General features: G+C 39.5%; 1 protein-coding gene across 2 annotated transcripts in view; it reads left to right on the top strand.

The window, feature by feature from the left end:
- Window positions 1-26,071, top strand: part of Agps (alkylglycerone phosphate synthase) — a 93,131-nt gene that overhangs the window by 4,628 nt on the left and 62,432 nt on the right. For both annotated transcript variants that reach the window (XR_009593900.1, XM_021663376.2), the window contains exons 2-8: window positions 14,054-14,143; window positions 15,316-15,406; window positions 16,697-16,817; window positions 16,923-16,997; window positions 20,253-20,324; window positions 21,773-21,852; window positions 24,766-24,846. Coding sequence is in view for 1 of the 2 variants with exons in the window: in XM_021663376.2 (XP_021519051.1) it covers window positions 14,054-14,143; window positions 15,316-15,406; window positions 16,697-16,817; window positions 16,923-16,997; window positions 20,253-20,324; window positions 21,773-21,852; window positions 24,766-24,846 (610 nt within the window). In the remaining variant the exon portion in view is untranslated. The remainder of the gene's footprint in view (window positions 1-14,053; window positions 14,144-15,315; window positions 15,407-16,696; window positions 16,818-16,922; window positions 16,998-20,252; window positions 20,325-21,772; window positions 21,853-24,765; window positions 24,847-26,071) is intronic.

Below are 26,071 nucleotides of genomic sequence, written 5' to 3'. Positions count from 1 at the left end.
GTTAGTTTATGTTGTTTTATTGATAAATTAGAAATATCCCATCAAAGTGAAATTAAAAATTTGGGAAAATACAAAGTGTGTTTTAAAAAGATAGGCTGGCTGCTTTTAAGTTAATGAGTGAATTTGTTGTTCCCCTTGTGGAAGAAGACTGTTTGAAATAAAAGAGAGCAAAGAGGAATGTGGGAGAACCCAGATTAGAGGAAAAGAGAGTGTTCTTGGAAGATTTACTTACTGCTTGGTTTAGACTGTTAGGAGTAAGAAACTTGATGTCTTAATCTCTGGTTTGCACGTTGACATAAACCAGAACTTTTCCAAATGTTCCTCCTGTCCAGAGGTCACTGTGAAGCCAGCCATGCTAAGTTCAATTAATATAAGAGTATCTGGGAGGAAATGCAGTGATCTGCTTTTAGGCCATGGAGAAACGGAATGCTGTTGTAGTCACATGAGATACTTCATTGAACTTTATGATATTAACCTTTTATTTTCTTGTAACTGAAAAGATATCTGCTATTCATGAGATTAGTATGTTAATTTCAACCCTAAACTAAGTCAGAGGATCTTGAGTGGAGTCATCACTTGAGCAGCATAGTAATTGCTCTCCTCCTTCTCTTCAGTTTTTGGATTTTCAGGATTTTCAGGGTAAGATACAGGATTTTACTGTATCTTAGTACAGTAAGATACAAACAGAAATAAAAATGATGGTTGGAGAAGTTGCTCAGTAGTTAAGAGCACTTGCCACTCTTGCAGAGGACCTGTGTTTGGTTCCCAGCATCCTCATGGTAGGTCACAAATATCTGTAACTATCTATTACAATTCAAGTTGAAGGGGATTTTTACACCCTCTTCTGGCTTCTGAGTATACCAGTCATGCATAAAGTATGACTGTATAAAGTATAATAAACACAGGCAAGAACACTTACATACATAAAACAAAAATTTAAAAAAGAAGTGAAATGCCATCTATTACAGATAGAGCATGGCTTAGATCTGGACCACGTAGTGTTTACCCTGTGTTAGATGGAAGATGTGATAGGCAGTGTTGGGCCATAGGCCTCCTCTGTGGGGAGATAGCTCCAGAGAGCTAACATGGGAGAGTGTTTTAAAGAGAGAAAAGGATAGCCCAGGTGCTCGGTGCTGTCGCTAATAATTCACTGAGTATTCCAGTCAACCCCCTTGTGACAAAGAGTGAGCATGAGAATTGGGGACAGATCTCCATGCTGTGCTGAAGATTTCTAGGGTTAGAAATGGGAGCTGTGGAATGGAAGTATGGCTGAACTGTTTATGAAGAAATCAGAGGAGAAGGCTGAAACTGCAATAGAACCTGAACAACATTTTCATTTTTCACTGCCACATTCTGTTGTCACCATTGCTACTGAAATATGTTACACAGAACTGTTGACAAGGCAGCTTATGGTTTTGGAAAATCTGTCCCCCTTTCAGGCCCATTTCTCATTCCTTGAAATCACTGTGTACTCTGGCTACACATCATATACATTCTATAACTGGGTCATCCTTTCTTTTCCTTTTTGACAACTTCCTTTCCTCCAAATGCAGTGTGTATTGTTTATTGTTGCACAGATAATGTGGGAATGGTATGTAAAAGGTTCTTTAAATTGTTCTAACTATGCACATCTATGTGTGTGTTCATGTGTGTGCCTATGCATGCACATACACAGGAGGCCTGACACTGATAGCAATGTCTTTCTTGATTGCTCTCTACTCTATTTACTTAACAAATTTAATAATATGTATATGTGTGAGTCTGAGTGGGGGTTTGTGCTCACGAGCACAGTGTCTGCAGAGACCAGAAGAGGGTATCTGATCCCCTGGAACTGGTATTGCAGGCAGTTATGAACCACCTGGTATGGGTGTTTGGAATCCACAGATGATCCACAGACTACTCTTAACTGCTGAGCCATCTCTCCAGCCCTACATTTCCTTTTTAAAAGGTGGATTTGATTTAATGTGGTTGATTTGATTTGATCTGATTTGATTTGATTTGTAGGTGTGTGTGCCTGAATTTATGTGCACCACATGTATGCAGGCACCTGTGGCCAGAGGAGGGCATTGGAGTGTGGGTTCTGGGAACTGAACCTAGATCCTTCGCAAGAGCATCAGGTGCTCTTCCCTGCTCAACCATATCCCAGTACCCACCTTGTTTATTGAGATGGAGCCTCTAACTAAACCTGGATCTTACCAATTCCTGCAGTCTCACTGCCTAGCTTGGTTTTGGGATCCCCTGTTCTTTGTGCCCTAAGTGCTGTGATTACAGGTGATTACCATACTTTCCCAACTCTTTTATGTTTGTTCTGGGGATCTGAACCCCAATCCTCATATTTGTATGGCAAGCACTTTTATCCAATGAACCTGGTGTCCACTTGTGTACATGTGTGCATGTTTATGGTTGTACAAACATGTAGAGGCCAGAGGTCAGCGTCACGTTTTTTCCTCAGTCATTCTTTGTCTGCCTTATCTTTTCAGACAGGGTTTCTTGTGGAAGCTTACTGCTTCAGCTAGCTTGGTAGGCCAGCAGGCCCCAGGGATCTTTCTGTCTCCCCATTCTAGTGCTGGGCTCACAGATGCGTGCCTGTGTATCTAGTTTTTAATATGGGTGTCCGGGATCCAAGCTCAGGTCCTCATGCTTACACAACAAATGCTTTACTGATAGAGCCTGTAATTGTTCATTTTACTTAGCCTGATTGTTGAAAAGTATTCTGTTGCATATATCTATTTTATAGTTTGTCCACTTTGTTATTAATGAGCGTTTGAGGAATTGATACTTTTCATTTTAGTTATTTCAATATGAAGTTTCTCATGGTAAATTTTCTGTATATATTATTGCAAAAGAAGAGGCTCAACTTGACTGGTTTTTACTGAGTTTGGTTTTCAGTGGTGTTTACTATGTAGTGTATTCAGCTGTGTGTGCAGTCTCCTTAACCGTGGAAGTTATTTGAGAGAATAACTTTTTTTTTTTTGGTATTTTACTACATCTTTTTAAGTTCTTTATTTATTACAGTTTATTCACTTTGTATCCCAGCTGTAGCCCCCTCCCTCATTCCCTCCCAATCCCACCCTCCTTCTCTCATCTCCTCCCATGCCCCTCCCCAAGTCCACTGATAAGGGAGGTCCTCCTCCCCTTCCATCTGACCCTAGCCTATCATTGAGAGAAAAACTTTTAACCAGGCACTAAAGGACTCTTGTGAACTGACTAAATAGAAATTTTAAAAGGACTCCGTGTGTTTGTGTGTGTGTGTGTGTGTGTGTGTGCCATGTGCATGCACCTCCCACAGTGCACAGGTGGAAGCCCGGGGCCAGCCTTGTGGAGGTGATGTTCTCCTTGGTTTACTCGGGTCCAGAATTAAATTCAGGTCCCAGGCTTGCATTTCAAGTGTCTGCTCTTGGAGCTGCCTTGTTGGCTCTGAAGCTGGGTTTTTAAGCAGTAAGTTTAAAATGCGTGCCATGCTTAAGGACACGATTTCAGCTACAGCTGCAAATCTAAGTCTGTTTTCCAGTTATACATTTTAGTTTTGAGTTACAAAAAAGCCATTGGTACTGGACATAGTCTTAAGTTTCATAAGCATCAGGTTTTACATCGTTTTCTTAAACTAAGACCATTGACACCTACCTTTGATTCTCAAGCATTTTTATAGTTAATTTTGGATTTTTAGTATTGATTATGCTTACTTGTTAAACTTTTCCAGTAATTCAGTTACTACTGATGGGTGTTCTGTTTCCTAGTTGCGATGTGATAGTCTCTTGTCATCCACTGTAAAAACTGCTGAGTATGTGTGATGATGTGCCTGAAGTTACTAAGCAGGGGTTTTGATCAGAATTCCAATCCTGTTCTTGCCAGCCACCTTGCTGTGATTCTTGTTCTTTTTATAGTTGCTCAGAAACTGCATACCATCAAGTGGGGCTGTGCTTATGTATTCTAAGACCTTGGAGTAAAGCAATAGGAATTACCTAATTCACAGACTTTCCCGTGCTGGCTCAGATTGATTGCCTGGTCGGAGTCTGCATATCTTCTAGAGGGGCTTGATCTTTGCTAGAATCCAGCTTCAGGGCTATTAAAATACCACCCACCTAGTTTGCCATGCTCATCAGTGGTTTTATATAATTGGTAGCGCTTTAGTAAAATAAAATCCAGTGTTTTGGAATAAGCATTGATTAGGATGATTGGCTTTAAGCATTAATTTGAGTTAGATGAAAGCAGAAAAGGTGGATTTAGTATTGGTTTTTCTTGTTTTGTGTGTGTGTGCAGGAAACTGAAGCCAGGGCCATGTGCAGGTTAGACAAGTGCTACATACACCACTGAGCCACATCCCCAGTCCTTCATTCTCCAGCTTTGCATACATGTGCTGTGTTCAGTTATTTTCAGAATGCTGTTTCTCTTCATGCTTTTCATTATTTGGACGCTTAAACCCAACATGCATCTTAACAGCATTGAGCTCCATTCCTACTCCTTATTCAGTCTGATACTTTTTTTTTTTTTTTTTTTTTTTAGCTGTGACTTACAAGATGCTTATCTTTACTGTTACCAATGCAGAAAATTTTTTTTTTTTGTTGAGACAGGTTTCTTTGTGTAGCCCTGGTGACTTAGACTCTTTGTAGACCAAACTGGCCTCAAACTCAGAGCGGTCCTCCTGCCTCTGCCTCCTGAGTGCTGGGATTACAGGTGGGGGCTTTGTTTTTTTCGTTTAGTTGTAATCTCTCGATTTGGAGAAGGTTGGTGAGAACAGCTTGGTTTTACAGCCCTGACCGTAAGTGCTGTGTCCCTTGCGTAGTGGATTAGTTTTCTGCTGGCGTCCGCTGAGACCGTGAAGTAGTGCCTGCTGTGTGTGGGTGGCCCTGCTGGACTATCCTGGGAGTGCTTCTTCAAAAATGTGGGTTTTGAGTGCCCACTGCCAGAAATTCTAGTCATAGGTTAGGTTTAGGGTGGCATCCGGAACTCTGCAATTAAAGTGAGCAATGTTTATACAGCTGATGTGGTCGAGTCCTCTAAAGTGTGTGTGTTTGAAAGTGTACAGAAGATGTTGGCTGTCTTTCTCTGCTGCTGTCCATTTTACTGCCTTGAGACATGGTCTCCTAAGCCACTTGTTTCCACCCCTCAGTACTGGGTTCCAAGCATACCACATGCCGGGCTTCTATGTGGATGCTGGGAAATTGAATTCAGGCCCTCTTGGCTTTACAAGTACTTGTAGCCACTGAACCATCTCCTGAATCCCTGTGCCTTTGTGAGGCTAATTTTCCCCACTTTGGTTTCCTGGGAGCAAAGATAACAATCTCAACTATTATAAAGTAGAAGGGACTGCTGCTGATTATTAATAATAATTTAGGTAAAAAAGGAAACAGCTTTCTATAACAAGGATACTGACTATATTAAGTAAGTATGATGTTCAGTTTTGTCCTTTTTAGGCTTTTGCTTGGATGGATGGTCTATCTTTGAAAAAACTAGGGCTTGATATTTGTAGTGACTAGCTTGCAGAGGTTTGAAGATGTCCGTGTTTTCTGTTTTGTCCAGCTTTATAGTTTCTGCAGAACTGCAGTTCTCTTCCTGAAGGCCTTTGCTCACTTACTGAGTTGTCAGTTCAGGAAACTTAAGCTCAGTTCCTTTTGCAGTTACTGGAACAGGGAATGAGGGTGGTATCAGTGGAAGCCAATTAGATTTTCCAGTTGGTGCTGGAGAAGATTGGAAGTGCGTTCCAGAATCACCACATGGGTTAGATTGAAAACAGACAGTGAGGGGGAAAAGTCATGGAAGTTCAAGTGTATTTGAGGGAGCACAGTTAGCTGCCAGTTCCTTAGCTGCCAGTTTCCTGATGCTGATTTGGGTGGTTTTCAGGGTAGAGAGTAGGGTACTGTTTTAGGTCTTCAAGGTAGGTGTCAGCCTAGGAGAGTGGTGGGTGGGTGTCCGCTCTAAGGCACGGTATGCATGACTAATATTTGTATTTATATTTCCAGAGACAATCAAACACCAACATGATTCTAATTTGCAGAATTTGGGGTGATGATTAAGGACAGTGGTGGGTAAGGGTCTAGTGTGAGTGTTGATAGGCAGATTATTCTGTCAGTTTGAAATGCTCCAGTTTTCTCTTCTTAAACTGGTTTCTGTGTCTACAAGAATGTCTCTTATATCTGTGCTTTCCTTTTTCTTTTTCAGACACAGTTTCCAACCCTTGCTTCAATCCTGCAAACTATAAAAGGTTTTGAATATAGAGAGTTAAATATGTATTTGGTTTGTTGTGTCTTTGAAGCTGTGATTGTAACAGAATCTGTCTTTAAAAAGGTGTTAGAAACTTCCATACTTTTTTTTTCTGGTAACAGACTCACGGAGTTCCTTTATGCATGTGAAAGATCCTTGAGTTTAAGACTGAGCAACACATTTGCCTCGGGTTCAGGGAGTTGTGGCGATTGATTTTACTACTGATGATGTTTGCTGTGAGGCATCTCATTTCTTGTTTTCTTCTGTGTGACTCCTGATCATACCTGTCTGCCTCCGTGAGCACCCATGAAAGTTCTTGTATATGCATTCTATAAGAAAATATAGTTAATTAGTGTTTTTTCCTTCTCTCTTGTAAATGCTGTTATGTTCTGAGTTTCTTTTTTCTTTTCTTTGTATTCAACACTGCTTCTAGATTTTTCTCATTCATTTTTCTTGTCAGGGTACAAATTGATTTTTAAATAATTTTAGTTTAAATTAATATTTAGTTAAGGTGCAGAACAATGGGTTTCATCATAACATCTTCATACATATATCATTGGACATTACACACATTTGCCCTCCAGTGTCCTCTCTTCTTTTTGCCAAATAGTCTTCTTTCCTCTCTCATTTAAATCTATATTCTGCAGAGAAAAAAAGGTTGTCATTGTTTTAAAATTTGGTGTACCAGTCTACTCAGTGATTCTGATCATTGTGTAAAATCTCACGGAACACAATTTATTTTCTTTATTATCTAGTGAACAGCGCTCTAGGAAAATGTGCCAAATGTATTCCATTATGGAACAGGGCATGGATTTCTCTGTAGCATATATTCAGGAGTTACTGCTGGATCTGTAACTGGCTTCATTTGTGCACACTTAGCACAGCATTTTTCTGCTGAGTTGCTTCCTAGAAGCACTTGTGTTTCTCTCTCTCTCTCTCAAACCTTTAAAATATTTATTTATTTTTATTTTGTGTGCATGGGTGTATGGACTGCATGTATGGCTGTATACTATGTGAATGCAGTGCCAGTGGAGATTGGAGGAGGGCCTTGGACCCCTGAAACTCACAACAATGGTTGTGAGCCTCTCTTTGGGTGCTGGGAATCAAATCAGATCAAGTCTGTATTACACTGGCAACAATTGGCAAACTAACAACTTACTGCATTAAAGGACTACCTACAGCAGCCAGGGCTGAAACACAGTAGGGACGTGCAGGGACGTTAGCATGGATTAAAGTATGACATGGTAGTGTGCAAGTTTTGTCAGAGGGCGTTTTGTGTAGATGGCAAGAGTATTGTCTTGTTGAACCAAGTAGAGCCCTGAGCTTGTCAGAGTTCTGTAATTAATCATTTAGATCGTGTGGCACATTTATCCCCACCAGTGCCAAATTTCATTAGCAAACAGTAGATTAGTTCATGCTGGAAAACAAAATTATTGTTATTACTTTTTATTGTAAGCCAACAAGTTTGTAGTACTTTTTTTTTTCCCAAGACAGGGTTTCTCTGTATAGCCTTATCTGTCCTGGACTGGCTTTATAGACCAGGCTGGCCTCGCACTCATAGAGATCCACCTGCCTCTGCTTCCCAGAGTGCTGGGATTACAGGTGTGCACCACCGCACCCAGCTTTTGTCACAACCACCACTGGCAGTGTTACAGAACTGGCAATGTTCGTCAGCTTTTCTCATCATTGTGACAGAATACCTGACAGAAACAGCTAAGGGAAGAGACGTATACAGACTTAGGTTTTAGATTGGAGTCCGTCATGATGGGGAGCACCATGGCTGGTGGCAGCGGTGGCGTCTTGCTGCGGTTTGTTTACACTTTTCTTTTAGCTCAGCCTGCTTTGTAGGAGTTATGCTTTTCACGTTGGGCATGGTGCTGCTTGTCTGTCATTCTAGTACAAAGGCAGGAGGAGCAGGCTTTCGAGGCCAGTATTAAGCTGAATGAAGCTGTAAAGTTTTCTGAGACTGACTACTTGTATCTTCAAAGTAGAGGTGACCAAGTCTGCATTCATTGATTCTTTGAACAAGTACCTTGAATAAACTCCAGGTATTAGGTAATGTTCAGTTTTGTTGGTTTTGACCCCTGTGCCCTGCATTGTATCCCCAGCTCATTGGTTGGATGTTTTCCATGGCTCCAGTTCTGTTAAGATAGACTTCAGGTTGTGCAAGTGGCGTTCTCTCAGGATAGCACAGTCTTATGCAGAAAGCAAAATTAATGCTCCTTGAGGCTGTTTGACATGGTTCCAATCCCTGTGTGAGAAGTAAAAGTGTAATCAGATAAAGGTAGGGTGGTGAGTTTTGTATCAGGCAGCAGGAGATAGTATATGATTTAGATACTGATCAAAGCCTGATAATGTTCAGTTTATTTTATAAGTCGGATGTCACATCTCACAGCCAGGTATATATAAGTTGTTAAGGTTTTCTCTAAAATAACTCAAAACTATCTATAAGTTGTTAAGGTTTTCTCTAAAATAACTCAAACTATCGTACATAGTACCAAGCTTTTTATATGAAGTCCCATTTTGAAAAGGGGATTTTGTTTCACTGTCAGATTCAGGCAGTGTACATTGTGAACATTTTTGAAAGCTTTCTTGTTGTATTTTTAAGAATAATTTTGTAGTGTTGGTCATCTAGATATGAAGATGACTTTAAATTTATCTCAAAATACCTACATTTTTAACTTACACTTAGAATAAAGTCAGTATTTTACCCTTCTCTCCTATCAATCTTTACATTTTTAGTGAGAATTTCTTTTTCTTTTCTTTCTTTTTTTAAATAAGGAAGTCAGTGGGAATAGAATTTCATTTGTAGGGTGGCTCCCTCCCCATCCTGGGCTGACCTTCACCCTCTGAGGTCCTGCCTGAGCTTCCTACCCCCTGGCGTTACCGGCACATCCACCAGCCAGTGGTCTGTGGGAATAGTTCATAGTGTGTGTGCTGTCATCTTTCTTATCATTCTTTCACATGCTCTTGTAGGTTGTACCAGCCTTGAAGCAGTCAGTCGCAAAGCAGATTTAGATAAAGGTCTGTGTTAGAAAATCTTGAGGATTTCTGCTGTGCCTTGGTGTGAACGTGGCTGACGCTGAGGCTGGTTAGCTCAGCCGGCACTGAGGCTTTACTGCCGATATTCTTCTCACTCTTCCAAAAGCTCGGTCTTACTTTAAACTGGAACAGATAGGTCAGAGTTTACCTTCACCTGGATTAAGAAGTAAGTCATCATTCATTAGAAATTAGTTGAGTTTTACCAGAAAAGCTTTAAGAGTTCCTAGCTAACTGGTCTTTAAAAACGTTGCTAACCCAGAGTAAAGTAGGAGAAATAGCTTTGTTCTTTTCCTGATTTTGTGTGAGACTACCAGGCTTAGAATAAGTAACGGCAGGAGCCGTGCTCTAAGCCCTCCTGCTTGTAGCTTATCGAAGAGGAGTGGGGATCTGATGATTGGTCTCCAGGTCCGGACTCAGAAGTGAGGTCTCACTCCAGACTAAAGGAACTCCGCATGGACTGGTAACAACACTAAGTCTAATGATTCCAGGGAGTGCCCGAGTAACAGGCCTGGGGAGTGGAAAGTGTGCAAACCACACGTCTCTGAGGAGAATGCTGCCACCTTGTGTGTATGTGATGTTATTCTCTGAGTACCCTTTTTTGGTGTTGTTGCAACAAGTGATTGTTCCTTTTCATAACTGACTACTTGGTTCTACAAGTTTGTAAACATGTTTTAATCGGGGAAAATCAAGCCAACCGTTTCCTTTTTGGTAGTAGGAAGAGTCTTGGGTTTTGGCTCAGGCTCAGCGTGAGGAATGTGAATGCCTGGGACACAATACTGACTACCTTTGGTTTAGCTGTGAACAACTTCCTTTGTGAGACCGTGTGGGAAAGCTGAGGAGTTTGATTGCAGTTTTCCTGGTGTCTTGGGATTATTATTCTCGACGGCAGACTTCACTGTGTGATGGGGAGGGCCTCAGGCTTACTGATTCAGCCACAGTCCTTGATGCTTAAATATTTCCTTCAGGCCCAGTGCAGAGGGACCACAGTAAGCTTAGAATAGTGTCTTGGAGAAAATGTTGAGGTGCTGAGAAGAGGGCTCTTTAAACTACCTTGGTTACCCAAGAGTGTAACTCAGCTAGTTAAAGCGTCTTTATCTGGAAAGGGTGGGCCAGGGCAGTCAGATTCTAAAGATCTTTTTTGAGCATTTGGATTTTTAACATGTGAAGCTTTAATCACAAATGTCAAAGCTGTAATACATGCCAAGGTACTTGGGGTCTTTTTTATAGGAGGGTAATTAGGATCAGTCCCTTAGTAAGAGTCTGCTCTGGTCGCGGTTTGCAGGTCTCCTTCAGTGACTGATGCCTGTTTGGGCCAGTGGTCAAGAAGTACATCACACTAAGCAGCGTGTGGCAGAGCCAGAGCTGACTCTAGACACGCCTACTGGGCCCCACCTTCCGAGGGCGTTGCCATTTTTATAGCACCACGCCTTGCGAATCAAGCCTTTAACACAGAGCTTGTGGAGAATGTTTCAGATCCAAGCTTTTGCAATAAAGAATTTCCTTATTGTGATGAAGAGAAAGGAAGCATTGTTAGCCTACATTCGAAAACTTGCAGATTCTTTAGAACAGTTCCTCATCTGAAATGTAAGGCCAGATAGTCTTTAAAAAAAATCATTTATTTATTTAATGTATACGAATGCTCTTCTGCGCGTTCACAGCATGCCAGAGGAGGGCACCAGATCTCATTATAGATGATTGTGAGCTACCATGTGTTGCTGGGAGTTGAATTTAGGACTCTTAACTGCTGAGCCATCTCTCCAGCCCAGGGCCAAATATTTCTTAGCATTCAAATCTCCTCATTTTAGAGTACAGTACTATGGCTTCTACCTTATTCCTTTGAGACAGGGGCTCTCACTACCCCTGCAGCTAGGCTGGCAGTCTGTCTTTCTGTCTCCCTTGTCTGCCCAGGGCTGGGTTACAGGAGGGTGGCCCCGCTGCCTTTGATGTGCTTACAGTTTCGCATGCCTGTGTATCAGTGTTCTTAGGTGCTGAGCACATCTCTAGTCCGAGCCGTGAAGTTTGTCTATAAAGGTGCGTCCAGAAGTCTATCTAAACCATCTTAATGTAGGGGCATTGTGGGATTAGGAGGAAATACTAAGCCAGGTGAGGCCCACACCTTTAATCCTAACACAGCAGCCTAAGCTACATAGTGAGACTCTACCTCAAAAAGCCAAAATAACAATAAAATCATGACTTTCTATCAGTAAAATAGTCTCTACTTAAAAACAAACTGCTTAAGAGCATCAACCCAAAGATTAAATCTATAACCGGATCACACTAATGTCTAATTTTTTTTTTTTCTATTTTGAGTCAGGGTCTGTATACAGCCCTCACTGTCCTGGAACCTGCTCTGTAGACCAGGATGGCCTCAAACTAGCCTTGAACTTGGGATCTTATTGCCTCTCTACTTCCCTAGTTTTAGGAAACTATGATTTCCAATAAAATATTGTGTTTTCTTTGTCTCAATTTTATGTATGGGACTTGAGTACACATTTGGTTATTTGTAGCTCATTTATTGTATTATATTCATGTTGCTCTTGTTTGAAAAGCCTTTGGTCTAAGACAATAATTGCTATAAAAATTTACTTCTTAATTTTTGTTTTCTTGAGAATTATGGAACATTTGAGGAGTGCTTTCTAGTGAGAATATCTTTGTTTATTTTGAATTATTGTTTTATAATTTAAAAAGAGGTGGATTCTCTAGCTGGGCACTGTGGCAAGCTTATTTTGAATTAAAAGGCATGTAGCCTTTCTGGATAGAAAACAGTTTTTATTTAGTTATTTTTCATTTCAACCAGCAGAGCTGAAACACTTGCCCCTAATTTATTTCAGTAGCTGAGCTCACCTGGGCACCCTTGTAACACTGAAACCAACACCATACTTAAGTGTGGTTCTGCACGTACCCAGGCCAGGGCACTTGTTGACTAACGTGTTACTGATTATGATGAAAGTGGTCTTTGAAATTGTGATGTCCAGCATTGGGGATGAAAAATGGGACAAAGCTGCTACGGACATGCTGGGTGAAGCTCGGTAGTTGCGCCGAGGCCCGCGGTGTAGGCGGCTTACAGAGGAGCACGGCTTTCTGTGTGTGCTTTGGTGCTGCGGCTCCTCACGCCACTTCAGTTTCTGCTTGCTGTTCATCCGGGGCCTGGTTACTTCCCGCTCCTGCTTCTTTCCCTCTTGAGGCCTTCACTAAGTTGGAATGTGTTCTGAAGTTTGGATGTCAGCGGAGACATCTAAGCCTCTCCCACAACTGCCTTTGCTCTATCCCAGAACTTGTGATCAGGTTGTTTTCATTTCCTCCTTGGTGGCTCCTGTTACCATAGAGCACATTGTTCGGTCTGCATGTGTTATAGTGTATCTGTGGCTTCTCTTGCTATACTATATCTAATAAGGTTATAAAAGATGCTTCTCTTTTTAATTTATTAAGACTTGATACGTGGCCTAAAATGCAGCACTTACATTTTAAATCTGCTCTATGAATGTGTCTGCCAGTAGTCAAACTACGTTTAAAAAAAAAATCTTTGAAAAAATTGATTTTTTGTGAATTTCACACCATGTACCCATCAAATTAACTTATAATTGGTCTGTTTCATTACAGCAGAAAAATTAAAAATTCTAATGTTTTTCTAGTACATGTAAAAGTCAGCTTTCTGGTCATTGTTTTAACTGCCATCTTATGGTTTATTTACACTATTAGGGACCAGACCCAGAATTTTGAACATGCCAGGCTATATCCCACCCTTTAAACTCAGTTTATAAGGTGAAACATTTTTTCTAAGCATACTCCTCCTCATCTGTCTTTGAATGCATTAAATTTGTTGATTGCAGCTCACCGTGAAGCATGTACTGCTCAGTGCAGTGGTTTTATAATAGTTAATATATAAGTGTTTTAATATATTTTCATTTTTATCTCAACTAGTAAAATGGACATAAGGTCTTTTACATGATTGTAAAAATTAAAAGCCAATGATACATTTTTGGTTTTGAAATGTTTAGCAAAAGTCTTTTTTAAAAAGAGTTCAAAATTATTTTTAGTGAGAGAGAGGGGATATGAGCTGTGAAAGACAAATTCAACATGAAAAGACTGAAACAAGAGGAAATAAGATAAGTTTTTTTCTTAATATCTTTTACTTTTGCCAGCAGTGGTGATCCCATGAATACTTACTGTGAGCCTAGTTAAGTGAATTTTTTTGGATGTTTTAGAAAGAATACTAAGAATAAGACAAAAGCCTGAGCTGTGAAGTTGGAATATAAAAGTCTGTGATAGCTGGCATGGTGGCACACATTTGTAATCCCAGCGCTTGGGGAGGCAGAGGCAGGCAGCCTTCTGTGAGTTCGAGGCCAGCCTGGTCTACAAAGTGAGTCCAGGACAGCCAAAGCTACACAGAGAAACCCTGTCTTGGAAATCAACAACAAAAAGTTTGTAATAAGTGATTTGATCTTGGTGTTTGTCTTAGTTGTTTTATATATTTTCTAAGTAGTAAAGTATGGAGATGATTGTAATTGCTGATAGTATGATATTATGTGGAAACTCATAAAATGAAATTTAATCATATATATATGTATAAGCACATATATATGTATGTATAAGCACATATATATATATGTGTGTGAGAGTGTGAGAGTGCGAGAGTGTGAGAGTGTGAGCATGCCTGCGAGCATTACATGCAGGCATGTGATACGTACATCGAATCTAGAGGTGTTCTCCACGTTGTTGTGAGCCGCCCCATGCAGCACACACTTAACTTTAGCACCGGGATGGGTCTTGTATGTATATATACATGTATATATTATTTTTTTCTCACTAGGCAAGAACTTATGAAATGGAATGGATGGGGCTATAATGATTCCAAGTTCTTCTTCAATAAGAAGGGCCAGGTTGAGCTGACTGGGAAAAGGTAATCCTAAATTTTAAGCTCACTTTTTCCTTCTTTTCCTTTTCTTATAGTTTTTAGACATAAAAAAGGGAATGAGAATATGATGTCCCCTCCTCTAAGCAAAAAGTTGCGAGCCTTGTACTATAATTCCATTTTATCCTGTAATATTTTAAATTCTGATGTCATCATAATACCTATGCTTTAAAAAATTTAAACATAAGCCCTTGTGTCATTCATATATTAAGTAGCATTATCATACTTCTAAAGGGGCAAGTTTGTTGTAATGTCTAATTATTTAGTTCGTATTCCCATTGCCCCTGTTGTCTTACAAATGACTTCTGTAGGGAGGTTTCTGAATCAGGATCTAAAGAATCACCCCACACTACCCTTGGTCCTCCATGCTTTTGATTGATTGGAAGTCTCGTAACTTATACCTGGTTTTGGGTTATGATGAAAGGCAACACTTTAGGGTTTTCAGGAGAGCATTAATTACAAGCAAAGGAGACATGATGATGTTGTTAGTGACTTTTCTCTAGGGCAGTGGTTCTCAGCCTTCCTAATGCTGTGACCCTCTATTATGATACTCTAATGTTGTATTGTATTCTAATACAATAATATAGTTGTGGGGACCATAAAATAAGCTTTGTTGCTGCTTTATAACTGTAATTTTGCTACTGTCATGAATTGTTACGTAAATATCTGATACACAGAATATCTGATATGTGACCGTGTGAAAGGCTCATTTGACTCCCAGAGGGGTTGAGACCCACGGGTTGAGAACTGCTGATCTAGGTAGTACCAGAAACAGAATTTATCTGCTAGGCAACTATATCCAGCATGGGTTCATTAAGGCTTCTTTTCCGTATTGTTGAATTCTGATCCAAAGGCGTGAGAGAAAGGAAGAGTAAAGGTGTGTTCTGTAAGCTCTTGAAGGTGGGCGTAGAGAAGGCAGGTACTTGACATACTCACTTTAGGGATAGTCCGTTCTCCCCTGTCTCTAAAAGGCATACAAGAACAAGACTTCAGGCATGGAAATAGGATCTGGGTGCTCTGGAGTTCAATGTGTAGTATGCAAGCAGGTCAGTCACTGAAGCTTTTAGGAACTGCTTGATCATTCCTACAAGCAGAATGTAGGCTTTACACTTAGATAAAGATACCTCTCTCTAGCATTCTTTATCTCCTTTGTATCTTAGGTACCCTCTTAGTGGCTTGGCTTTGCCAACTTTGAAAGACTGGATCCAGAACACCCTTGGAGTAAGTCTGGAGCATAAATCTACCTCTAAAGTAAGCAAACAGTAGTTACAATATGTTGAGTTGTGCTTTTTATGCCTAACCAATTACTTAACTGTCATACTTTGTTACATTTATTCAGTACAGTCTTCTGGTTGTTGTGAAGCCAATGAAATATTTGGCATTTCTTTATGTTGTCATTGTTTTTATTGTTATTTTGCAATGTATAAAGTAGTTAGCTCGTCTCTCCAGTTGGAAATTCCAGTTCATAACATGGACTGTCTGTGTGGTGCTCTGCACTGTTTCTAGGAGCTGGAGCAATGGCTCCGAAGATGAGAACACTTACTGCTCTTGCAGGGAACCTGGCTTCAGTTCCCAGTGTCCACGTGAGGGCTCACAGCAGATTGTAACTGCAGTTCTGGTTTTAAGAATTTAAAATGCTAGACAGCACATTTGTTGGCATTTGTTTGGTTATTTCCTTTTTGTAATTTTAGGATAAATTTTATGAAGGTTAGACCACAGCTTCCCATCCTCATTTCTGCTAACTCTAATTGCTCTTTTCATAGGTTTTAGAATAGTGCCTGGCTTTTCGGAATAAAAATAAATATCTGAATGAATACAGTACCTTAAGTGATGAAGACAGTATAGAAATATCAGACATTTTTGTTTACATTTTCTTATGTATTCTTTATCCCAAATACTGTATTAACTTTTCTTATACTCAGTTGAATATGTTTGACATGCCGTTAGGTGCTTCTGATTCCATTCCATACAGTAGCCCTTCGCATTTGCTTGTTAATCTCATTAACGTGTAGAAGCTGAGGCTCATGGGGCTTGAATGACATGCTCAGTGTGGTTTTAACATTACAGTTGTGAAGGTTAGGCTTCCAACACCAACTGAAATTGAGTACCAAGTTTATAAGTAAGCCGTGCTTTTTTAAAAGGCCCAATAATAATAGTTTCTGTGCAACACTTTGAAATAGCCATTGAAAACAGGAGATGGTAAATTTTATCTATAGGTGAAAACTTTCAATGTAAAGTACACCTAGTGCCTTTACTGTATTCCGAAGGTTTGAGACTCCCTGTGTTCTCTTTTGATTACAGTCTTCACCGTCAGTATCAGAGGACCAGCCATAGAAACAGAGAGAGCATAGTCTCCGTGTTAACACACGTCATGGGATAGGATTAACCAAGCCATTTGCACTCTGCTACTGTTACCACATTGGACTGTATTACTCGATATGAATGCTGGAAACCATCTGCATCTTCTAATCATTCTCTTAGTGGAGGGGATCGAAATGTATTATCTAGAAACGAGTCAAAGAAACCAATTTTGTTTTTTAGGCATCCTTAAATCCTAGTGAAGCGCCTCCTTCTGTTGTGAACGAAGACTTCCTTCAGGAACTTAAAGAAGCTCGCATTTCCTACTCACAGGAAGCGGATGATCGAGTGTTCAGAGCTCACGGTAGGCTGTGCACGTCGGGGCTGCTCACACTGGCTTTCTGTCTTTATTTAGAAACTTGCTGTAAGTTAAATTGTTTTGCACTTCTCTTTTTGAACAACAAAACAGGTCACTGTCTTCATGAGATATTCTTGCTCAGGGAAGGGATGTTCGAGCGGATTCCTGATATAGTTGTATGGCCAAGTAAGTTGTTTTAATTCGTTGTGTCATTTTAGTGTGGTTTGTTTCCAGACATATTGTCAGTTCTCTGAGGAATTTATTTAATTTAGTGTGACTTTCTTACTGGTGATGAAACCTAGTTTCCTTTGCATGTTAAGAGAGAAGGTTGCAGCTTGCAGCAATGCGTTTTGAGGCATTGTGCCATCTTGAGTTGCAGGATGTGGAGGCAGTTGTTTCTTTTGTAGTTTAGAGTTGCACACATGTGCAAGCATGGACACACACCTACGGAATGTATCGTAGTCTAAAGTCTGTGATCTGGATCTTAATTCTCTGGAGCGCTCCTGATTGAGGTCTGTCCTTCAGGCAGGACTTTTGCCACTGTGACAGTCAGATACTGTGGATGTCTTTTGTTTCCATAAACTTTTGTAACCTATGTTTCCACTGCTGTGTATGTGTGTAAAACCCCAGATTTTCACTAGCAAAATTAACTTTGTAGGCTAGTGAGATGGCTTAGCAGATAGCCTTCTGAGCCTGACCACCTGAGTTTAGTCCCTTGAGTTGGTTCTTTGAACCTACATGAAGTGGAGAGGGCCCAAGTCTATGAAATTGTCCTCTGACCTCCACATGTACTCTCTGTCAGGTACACACACTGCCACTAACAATAACAGTAACTTTTTTCTCTTTTTAAATTTGGGCCAGAGACATGGCCCAAAACGTAAAAACACTGACTGTTCTTCCAGAGGACGTAGACTGTCTTCCCAGCATCCACATGAGAGTTTAACTCCAGTTCTGGGAGATCCAGTACCTTTTCTGGCTTCTGTGGGCACTGTGTATGCACGTTATACAGACATACACACAGGCAAAGCACTCATACACATAAAATTAAAAATTAAAAAAAATATAACCTCACTTGAGCTGGATATCATATGTTCTTGTAATCCTATCACTTGGATGGCAGAGGCAGGAGGATCAGGAGTTCCAGGTCATCTTTGCTGTATTGTAAGTTTAGGATCAGCCTAGACCAAAAAAACCAAATCCCAAAGCAAATTCTCCACTTAATAAGTTAGTATTTATGCTTATTTCTAGTATGCTACATGCCAAAATATGAATACCTCAGCTAGTTACTGAAGATAAGAAGTGAGGAGCAAAATCTCTGTTCTCAAGTACAGTGGGATTTACTGAGGGAGGAGAAATAAGTTATACTATGTTGGATAGTGCCAACCATCACAGAGCAATACAGAGAAGACACTGTATAAAGGGGTGGGTGGTGCATGAGGCAGTGCTGTTTCTGCAGCACAGTCAAGGAAGACTTAATAAGTTAGACTCAGAGAATGCATTTTGTCTTAACATTTTTTTAACATGTGTTTTCTGGTGTTTCTGTAGTTATTCGTAATCTATTTCTCTGTCTCTGTCCTTCTCTTTCTCTGTCCTTGTCTCCCTCCTTTCTTCCCTCCCTCCCTCCTTCCTCTCTCCCTTCTTTTCTCTGTGTATATAATATGGTACCTGAGTGTATGTGTGTACCTGTGCATATGCGTGCAGAAACCATAGTAGGAGACATGGGGTATCTTCTGTCTCGATCCCTTATTGCCTTGAGAAACTCAACATTTCTGCTATGCTGGCTGGTTACTGAGCGCTCAGGATCCATCTCCCTTGGACAATGCAGGAGTTACAGGTGCATGCATCCATGCTTGGTCTTTTATGTTGGTGCTGGGGACTTAACCTTAGGTCCTTACGCTTGCAAAGCAAGTGCTTTTGTTCATGGAGCCATTTCCTAGCCCTCGTATGTTATCTTTTCAACTACTAGTACTAAGGTTTATAAGCTTAATCTGAACGCCTAAAAATAGATTTTGATTAAAAATAGCATGGGGGTCGGGGCTGGAGAGATGGCTCAGAGGTTAAGAGCACTGGCTGCTCTTCCAAAGGTCCTGAGTTCAATTCCCAGCAACCACATGGTGGCTCAAAACCATCTATAAAAAGGTTTGGTGCCCTCTTCTGGCCTGCAGGTGTTATATGTAGGCAGAACACTGTATACATAATAAATAAATTTAAAAAAAATTGCAGTGGGCCTGCAGTTTCTTGGTAGAATATGTGTTTAGCATATGCAAGGCCCTGGGTTTAATCCCAGACAATGGAACTATACAAAGGCTAAGTATTTCTAGCTTTATGCAAACTGAGAGAGATAATTATAATACTTGTAAATGTGAATCAGTTCACTTTTGCTAACCCCTTCTTTTTCTTTCAGGATCTTAGAAGTTAATATTATAATTTTTTAGTTTTCTTGCCTCAAAGTGTTGTATTCCGTGGGATACAGTGTTCTGTGAGACTGATTTTAAGTACTCCCTGCCATGTTGCTCCCTCCTTAAACCCCTGCTCATGTCCCAGTGCCAAGGACAGCTGGAGGAGTACCATCTTACCTGATGAGCAGTCTTCCTTAGTTAGATTTTTGCTATTTAGATAGCTTTAGTTCCAGAACAGTGAAAGGAATTCATGTGCTATTCTGGTTTGTGGAAGATTTTACTATTTGTTTAGGAATAAAGAAACAGTAGTGCTAAAATTAATAGGTAAAAGTATGTGAAATATGCTGTTTACGTAGTTTGAATATATCTGTTGATTTCAACAGGAAATAAAACATTGTTCCAGTAGATTACCTAGCTGACAGTACCTACGCAAATGATCAAAGTTAAAATTCTAAGAATGAGACATATTTTTGGGATACTGCGCTAAAAAGGCATAACACCATTCCTGTGAGATTCTTGCCAACTATTCAGTCTCATTTAATCTCAGGGAAACATGCAGATTTACACTGAGACATATACTTGAAATAACTACCTGAAGTTCCTCATAAGTGTCATTGTCATGAAAGTTAATAATAGATAAGTAAATGTCTATTTAGAGAAGGCTAACAAGACATCACAATTAGATCAGTGTGTGATTTCAGGTTGGACCCTGGTCTGAAAAGGGATGTTAGTGGAATATTGGAGGAAGAACTATGGATTGTTTTTGTCTATATTATTTGATTGGTTTTGATAATTAGACTTCCTTGAATGAGATGTTAATATTTGAGAATGTGACATGAAGGACATTTTATACTTTTTTAAAAAAAATTCTGAATTGTTAAAAAATACGGAGTTGAAAAGAATCTCTTACAGCCATTTAACAAGATATGCATGCGTAAATGAGGAAAGTTCAGGTGGTCAAGAGCTTTACTGATGCTCAGTTTGTAAGAGTATGCGGATTTTACGTATGTGCCTGTGTTATTCTGTTTTCCTTTTTCAACAGCATGTCATGATGACGTGGTTAAGATTGTGAACCTGGCATGCAAATATAACCTTTGTATCATCCCAATTGGTGGTATGTACTGTGTTTTCAATTTTATTGTGATTAATTTAGTTGTATTTAAAATATTCGTGTTTTTATTTATATTTCCCTAAAAACAATTTTGTGATTACGATGTAGTTATTAAATATTGGTTTATATTGAGCATCTGTGTTGCAAGTAGGTCCACCTAAGCTGCTTGAGGTGTTGTTTACTTCCCATTCCTGTCTTTCCTGAGTGGGTCAGAGCTGAAGATGTTCTTAATGCTGAATAAGAAAATGCTCATTTAGTAGTTAACTTTAACCTGTGTGTCTTTGGAGAACATTTTAGTTTTTCAAGGCAAAATCTAAGAGCAACCCAGTGTCAGCTTTGGAGGAGCTGAGTGGTCGTGGAGCACTGTGAGAATGAAAACCCTGGTGCACTGATGGCTGGGCAGCGCCCTGACTGCAGAGGGCCAGCACTGCCTTTGTCTTCCAGTAAATTGGTCTTGCAATTTTTGTGTTGCTGTTGACTGTGTGATTTTAGTAAGCCAAAGGGAATTAACTTCACTTACTGTACTGGCCTTGGTGAGTAAAAGTTGGAGCTCAGCTGCTCTCAGAGCCCCAGATTCCCTCTCCAGATGTTGCTGTCCCTGTAGTTAGTGAGCAAAGGCACCACAGTGCCGCTTCTTATGAAGTTTTCTTTTATGGAAAATGGTTTGTAAGCAAGAGGTGGTTACCAACCACAGGTTCTGCATTTGCTACTGACAGTCTTACCTGGGGAAGTTAAGCTGATGTGTGCAGATCACTTCTTCTGGAAGTTGAATTCCAGAGGTTTCTTCTCCATATAGACTGCATGGAAATAGCAATTAAAACTTTATTTTGATATGGGATGATTGTAGTTAAAACTATAAATACTGTATTCTCTGTTAAAAAGATATCTCTTGACAAATTATGTTAAGAGGAAATAGGAATATTATTTAGCCTATTTTGTCATCACTTTGCACCAAAGAATATGAAATTTTGTTTTTAAATGTCATGATGTAGGCATTTAGCTTGTTTTTATTTTAATTTATGAAAGCTTTTTTTTTTTTTTTTACAAGACTCTTACTGTAACAAAAAGACAGTCATGTACTTATGGTAGCAAGTGGTTGATGGTACTTCTGGAATTGTCTTTTTCTTTTAAGCTATCTCTCCACGGTGATCATTAGCTTAGATCTTTGCTATTTATGTTTTTGGAGTTCTACAAATTGCTAGGGCTTTCCATGAGTGTCTCATGGCCAGGGATGGAGCCATAGCCCATTGATTTCAGCTCCATAGTAGTCTGCATTTGGCATTCAGCATAAAATAAAGGTAAGTTTGGTTTTGGTGTGTTAGCTTTTGCAAAGTAGAAATAGGTGTCACCACTAGCAGGCCTGTTTGTGTTCTGTGCACTAGGGACTTGTTCCAGAAATGTAGCAGAAACAAAATATTTAAACATAAAGTTTTTGTTTCTTGTTTTGACAGGAGGAACAAGTGTGTCATATGGCTTGATGTGTCCTGCAGATGAGACAAGAACAATAATTTCTTTGGACACTTCACAAATGGTATATGATATTTTAAGATATATTTGGGTTGTTTCTGTTTAAAACATCATTTTCTTACTATTATAGTTAGTGGCATGTTCCGGTAATCAGAAACTAAGTTCCCTTGTTCTAAGGTACAGATCTTAGTGCTCTACAGCCAAGTTAGCATGTGAATTGGTCATTTGAGAAGCATGATTTTTGAAGCTTGAGACAGTGAATATTGCAAAGAAATGATTAGTTAGGAGTAATCTGAGTAGTGTGTACCTACTTGCCTCCCAGACTTAAACTGATGCTTTTGCAAATTTGCTGGGGATGGGTAGAAGAACTCCTTTTTGTAAGATGTGAAAACTATACTGTTAAAGTTTTAACCTGGGTTGAATTTTACCTTCATATGTCAATGGTAGTTCTGAGTAGCAACTTTATGTGAACTTTTACATTTGCATTTGAACATCAAGGGAGAGATAACAGTGCCTGTGAGCAGAATGAAAAGTAACTAATGCTTTGTTACATTTGCTCTTACATTTTCTAGAACTTTTAAAACAAATCTTGATGTGCTACTTTGTTTTGTTTCTCTTTTAAAAAAAAGGTCTTTTCTCATTTAACTACTGTATTTTTGTCTTAAGTCAACATCATTTTCTTATGCTAATCTATATAGTCTACACCTTTTTTTAAAGGTGTCTTTATGATAGTTGCTTAGTTCTAGTGGGCCTAGAAAAGGGCCTTGTTAACTTTGGATGTTTCTCACTTTATCTGAGACTGTACTTTCCTTTTTCCCAGCATTACTGATTTTGAAAAAACTAGGCTATTTATAGTATGGAATGACATATTTTGAATTCATCTGCTGTTCTTTCTTGCTGTCATATAACTATTATTAAATTCTGGCATTGAGCATCTGCTTCAGTCTTTGGCAGAAATTTAAAGATTTTATTTATACTTTTAATTTTTTGGATGTGTTTGTATAGAGGTTTGTACATGTGGGTGCCTGTGAAGCCAAAAGAGGGCATAGGTCCCCTGAAGGTAGAGTCATTTGTGAAACAACTGATATGGGTTCTGGGAATCAACGTAGGTCTCAGTAAGAGCAGCGGTCTCTCTAAACCACTGAGCCATCTCTCTAGCCCACATGGCAAAATTCTAGCCCGTTCATGGAGAAACCTTGTGTATCCCCTGCCTTAGCATTGAACTGTCTCACATACTGTGAGGGGACCTGGTTTACAGTGACATCGTCAGCCACATGTGCATGTGACGCAGTGTGCTTCTGCTATGTAGAAGTTAGGACAGTTAAGGCCTGTTGGCTGTACCCCCACCCTGTTTTGAAACAGGGACTCATGTAACCTGGCTTTCAACTTTTGTTCTTGTATCTTCTGTAATGCTAAAGTTAACCTCGAGCTCCTGACTCTGCCACCTCCACCGCCCGAGCGCTAACATGCAAGGGTGTGTCAACTTGCCTAGTTTTACTTACGCTGGGCTGGGGGTCGAACTTGGCTTCATGGCGGACACAAGCACTCCGCAGGCCGAGCCATCGCCTCAGCCCCTGTTTTTCTGTTGTTAATGTGAGTTGTGTAGTGCATATTGGATGTAGAGTAGCTGTACATTTTCTTTAGGTTTTTATATAAAAAAAAGTGTCTCAAACTTGATGAGTGCAAGATAAATGTGAGTTCAAGTATGTAGTTGCCCCAAGAGTTGGTGCATACAGTATGCATAAATTATTTACAGTTCTATCAAATTAATACATTCTTTGTTTTTTATTCTGCAGTATTCAGCTTTTATATTTATATCCTAAAACAAAGTGTACTCACTTACATTTTACTACTTAGTATAATTGTGTGAAACAGTTATTTGTATGTGTTAAAATTAGAATTTAGGCAGTCTACTAATTTTGTATTGTCTGTTGTGTTACTCTCCTTTTATTATTAACTAAGTTTATGTTATTAAGATATGGAATGTGTCAGACATACAAACAAAACTTACTTGGGATTCCTCAGATATGTAACATGTATATGAGTATAGTTAACTAAAAATACCAGAAAAATATTTTATTGTGGATATTTAGTGAGTTGAATTATTCCAGAGAGGATCTAGTCTCTCCTGTTCCTTTTGGACAGGGACAGGTCCTGTGTTGCCCAGGCTGACCTCAGACATACTGGGTAGTTGTAGGTGACCTTGAACTCCTGATCCTCCATTCTGTACCTCTGGAAATGTAGGAGTGCACCACTATCCTGGCTCAGTTCCTTTTTTGGAGCATGAGGCAGGAATTTGTTTGTTTGATTTGATGTGTTTCTGTTCTTTTTTTCCTCAGATTTTTTTTTAAGTGCAGAGATGCCATGTATTATAGTTAAATATCTTAGTAGGTGTTTTTTTCTGTTCTATTTTCTGATTCTTAGATATGATTGTTAACAGTAGTACAAATAGGTATTTCCTATATACTGTTTATTTATTTATTTATTTATTTTATTTTATTTTATTTTTTTTGAGACAAGAGTTTCTCTGTGTAGCCTTGGCTGTTCTGGTCTGGCTGGCCTTAAACTCACAGAGATCTACCTTCCTCTGCCTCCCTGGGTGCTGGGATTAAAGTTATACACCACCATGCCCAGCTTTGATTTTTATGTGGAATATCTTTTAAAATTCCTTTAGCAACTCTGTTAGTATGTACATTTTACACATGAGGACTTGCTAAGACTAGATAGTTCCTGCCCAAGCTAAGCAGTGGTATTTAGTGTAATATCTGCACAAGACTGAGTGTTTGTTTCTACCCAGTGCGTGCAGAGTGGACTGCTCCTGTTGCAACATCATGGTGTAGAGTAAGGAAAAGGGGGTTGACTTTTCTTCTTTTCTAATTACGACTTGTTACTGAAGCTTTGAATTTGGAAGTTAGCTATTTCCTTAAAAAATGTTAATGGCTTGAAGGAATGAGACCTCTCTCCTCCTTTGTAACAGAACCGGATTCTCTGGGTTGATGAGAACAATCTGACAGCTCACGTAGAGGCTGGGATAACAGGACAAGATTTGGAAAGACAGGTATGTTATCTCCTTAATTAAGGTTTTCTAAACAGCTCTGTTCTCTGTCTGAAGGAACTACCTTTCACAATACATTGTTCAGTTACAGAACTTGCTCAGTTTGGGTGTGTTGAGCTAGAACTGAGAGTACAGTAGTGAATGAGATACTATCTTCTGTGTTCAGGGGGCTTATATTGGGATAGAAAGTTGGAGAACTAGACAGTGAGTGATTCAGGGTAAGTAAGCCTAAATTCAGCTTGGATGTGTCATCAGATGGGGCCATGCAGGAAGGTCTTGGACAATTATGTATCACAGAGGTTTGCCATTTAAAATGAGACTTCAGTAGAAGGGAATGAATAAGAACCAATTATGTATGAAAATGCCATAATGAAACCATTACTTGGCATAATAACTGTAAAGATTAATAAAATAAAATGAGGCACAAGAATGAGTCAGGGTTAACAGGAAGAGAAGTCTTGAGGAAGGAGTGTGTGCAGAGCTTTAAAGGGAGCCATTGCTTTTGGAATCCATAATCTTTCTATTCTTCTTCAGTGTTTAATAAAGTTTTAAAGTTTCTCTTTATGGATTCTAAGCAGGTAATTGTTAAAATTGATTGTTAGAATTGATTCATAGGGGCTGGAAAGATGGCTCAGAGTTTAAGAGCACTGACTGCCATTCCAGAGGCTCTGGATTTAATTTCCAGCACCTACGTGGCAGCTCACAGCTCTCACAACTCTAGCTCCAGTGGATTCATCACCCTTTTCCGGTCTCCATGCCCTTTGCATGCATGTGGTGCACAGACATACTTGCAGTCAGAGCACCCATTCACATAAAAATGAGAATCTAAAAAAAAAAATTGATTTTTTTAAAACTTCTCCAAATATGGGCAAGATGATTTTAATCCAGGTTGTATAGATAAAAATTAAGAATTGCAGTCTGTTGGTTGACATACCAATCACTTTGTTCAAACTACATTTTAGAGTAGCTTGCCCTGAATCGTTAATGAGACACAGAAGATGTGTGGTTGTCGATCATATTTTCATTTTCTTTCCCTCTTATTTGAGATGAGTGAAGTTGGTCTACTTGTAACTGATTCTCAGAAAGCTTTATTACAATACTAAGAAACATTTTTGAAATACTAAGTTTCAGTTGTGAATAATTTTTGTGAAATTGTATGTGGAGAAGTGCAGTAGAGAGGAAATGGTGACTGCTGCCCGGCTGAGGCAGCTTACCTCAAGGGTGGAAA

Source organism: Meriones unguiculatus, chromosome 8 (genome assembly GCF_030254825.1).
Source record: "Meriones unguiculatus strain TT.TT164.6M chromosome 8, Bangor_MerUng_6.1, whole genome shotgun sequence".
Taxonomy (NCBI): Eukaryota; Metazoa; Chordata; class Mammalia; order Rodentia; family Muridae; genus Meriones; species Meriones unguiculatus.
The sequence above is the reverse complement of the archived record's forward strand: the minus strand, read 5'-3'. Positions and strand labels throughout refer to the sequence as shown.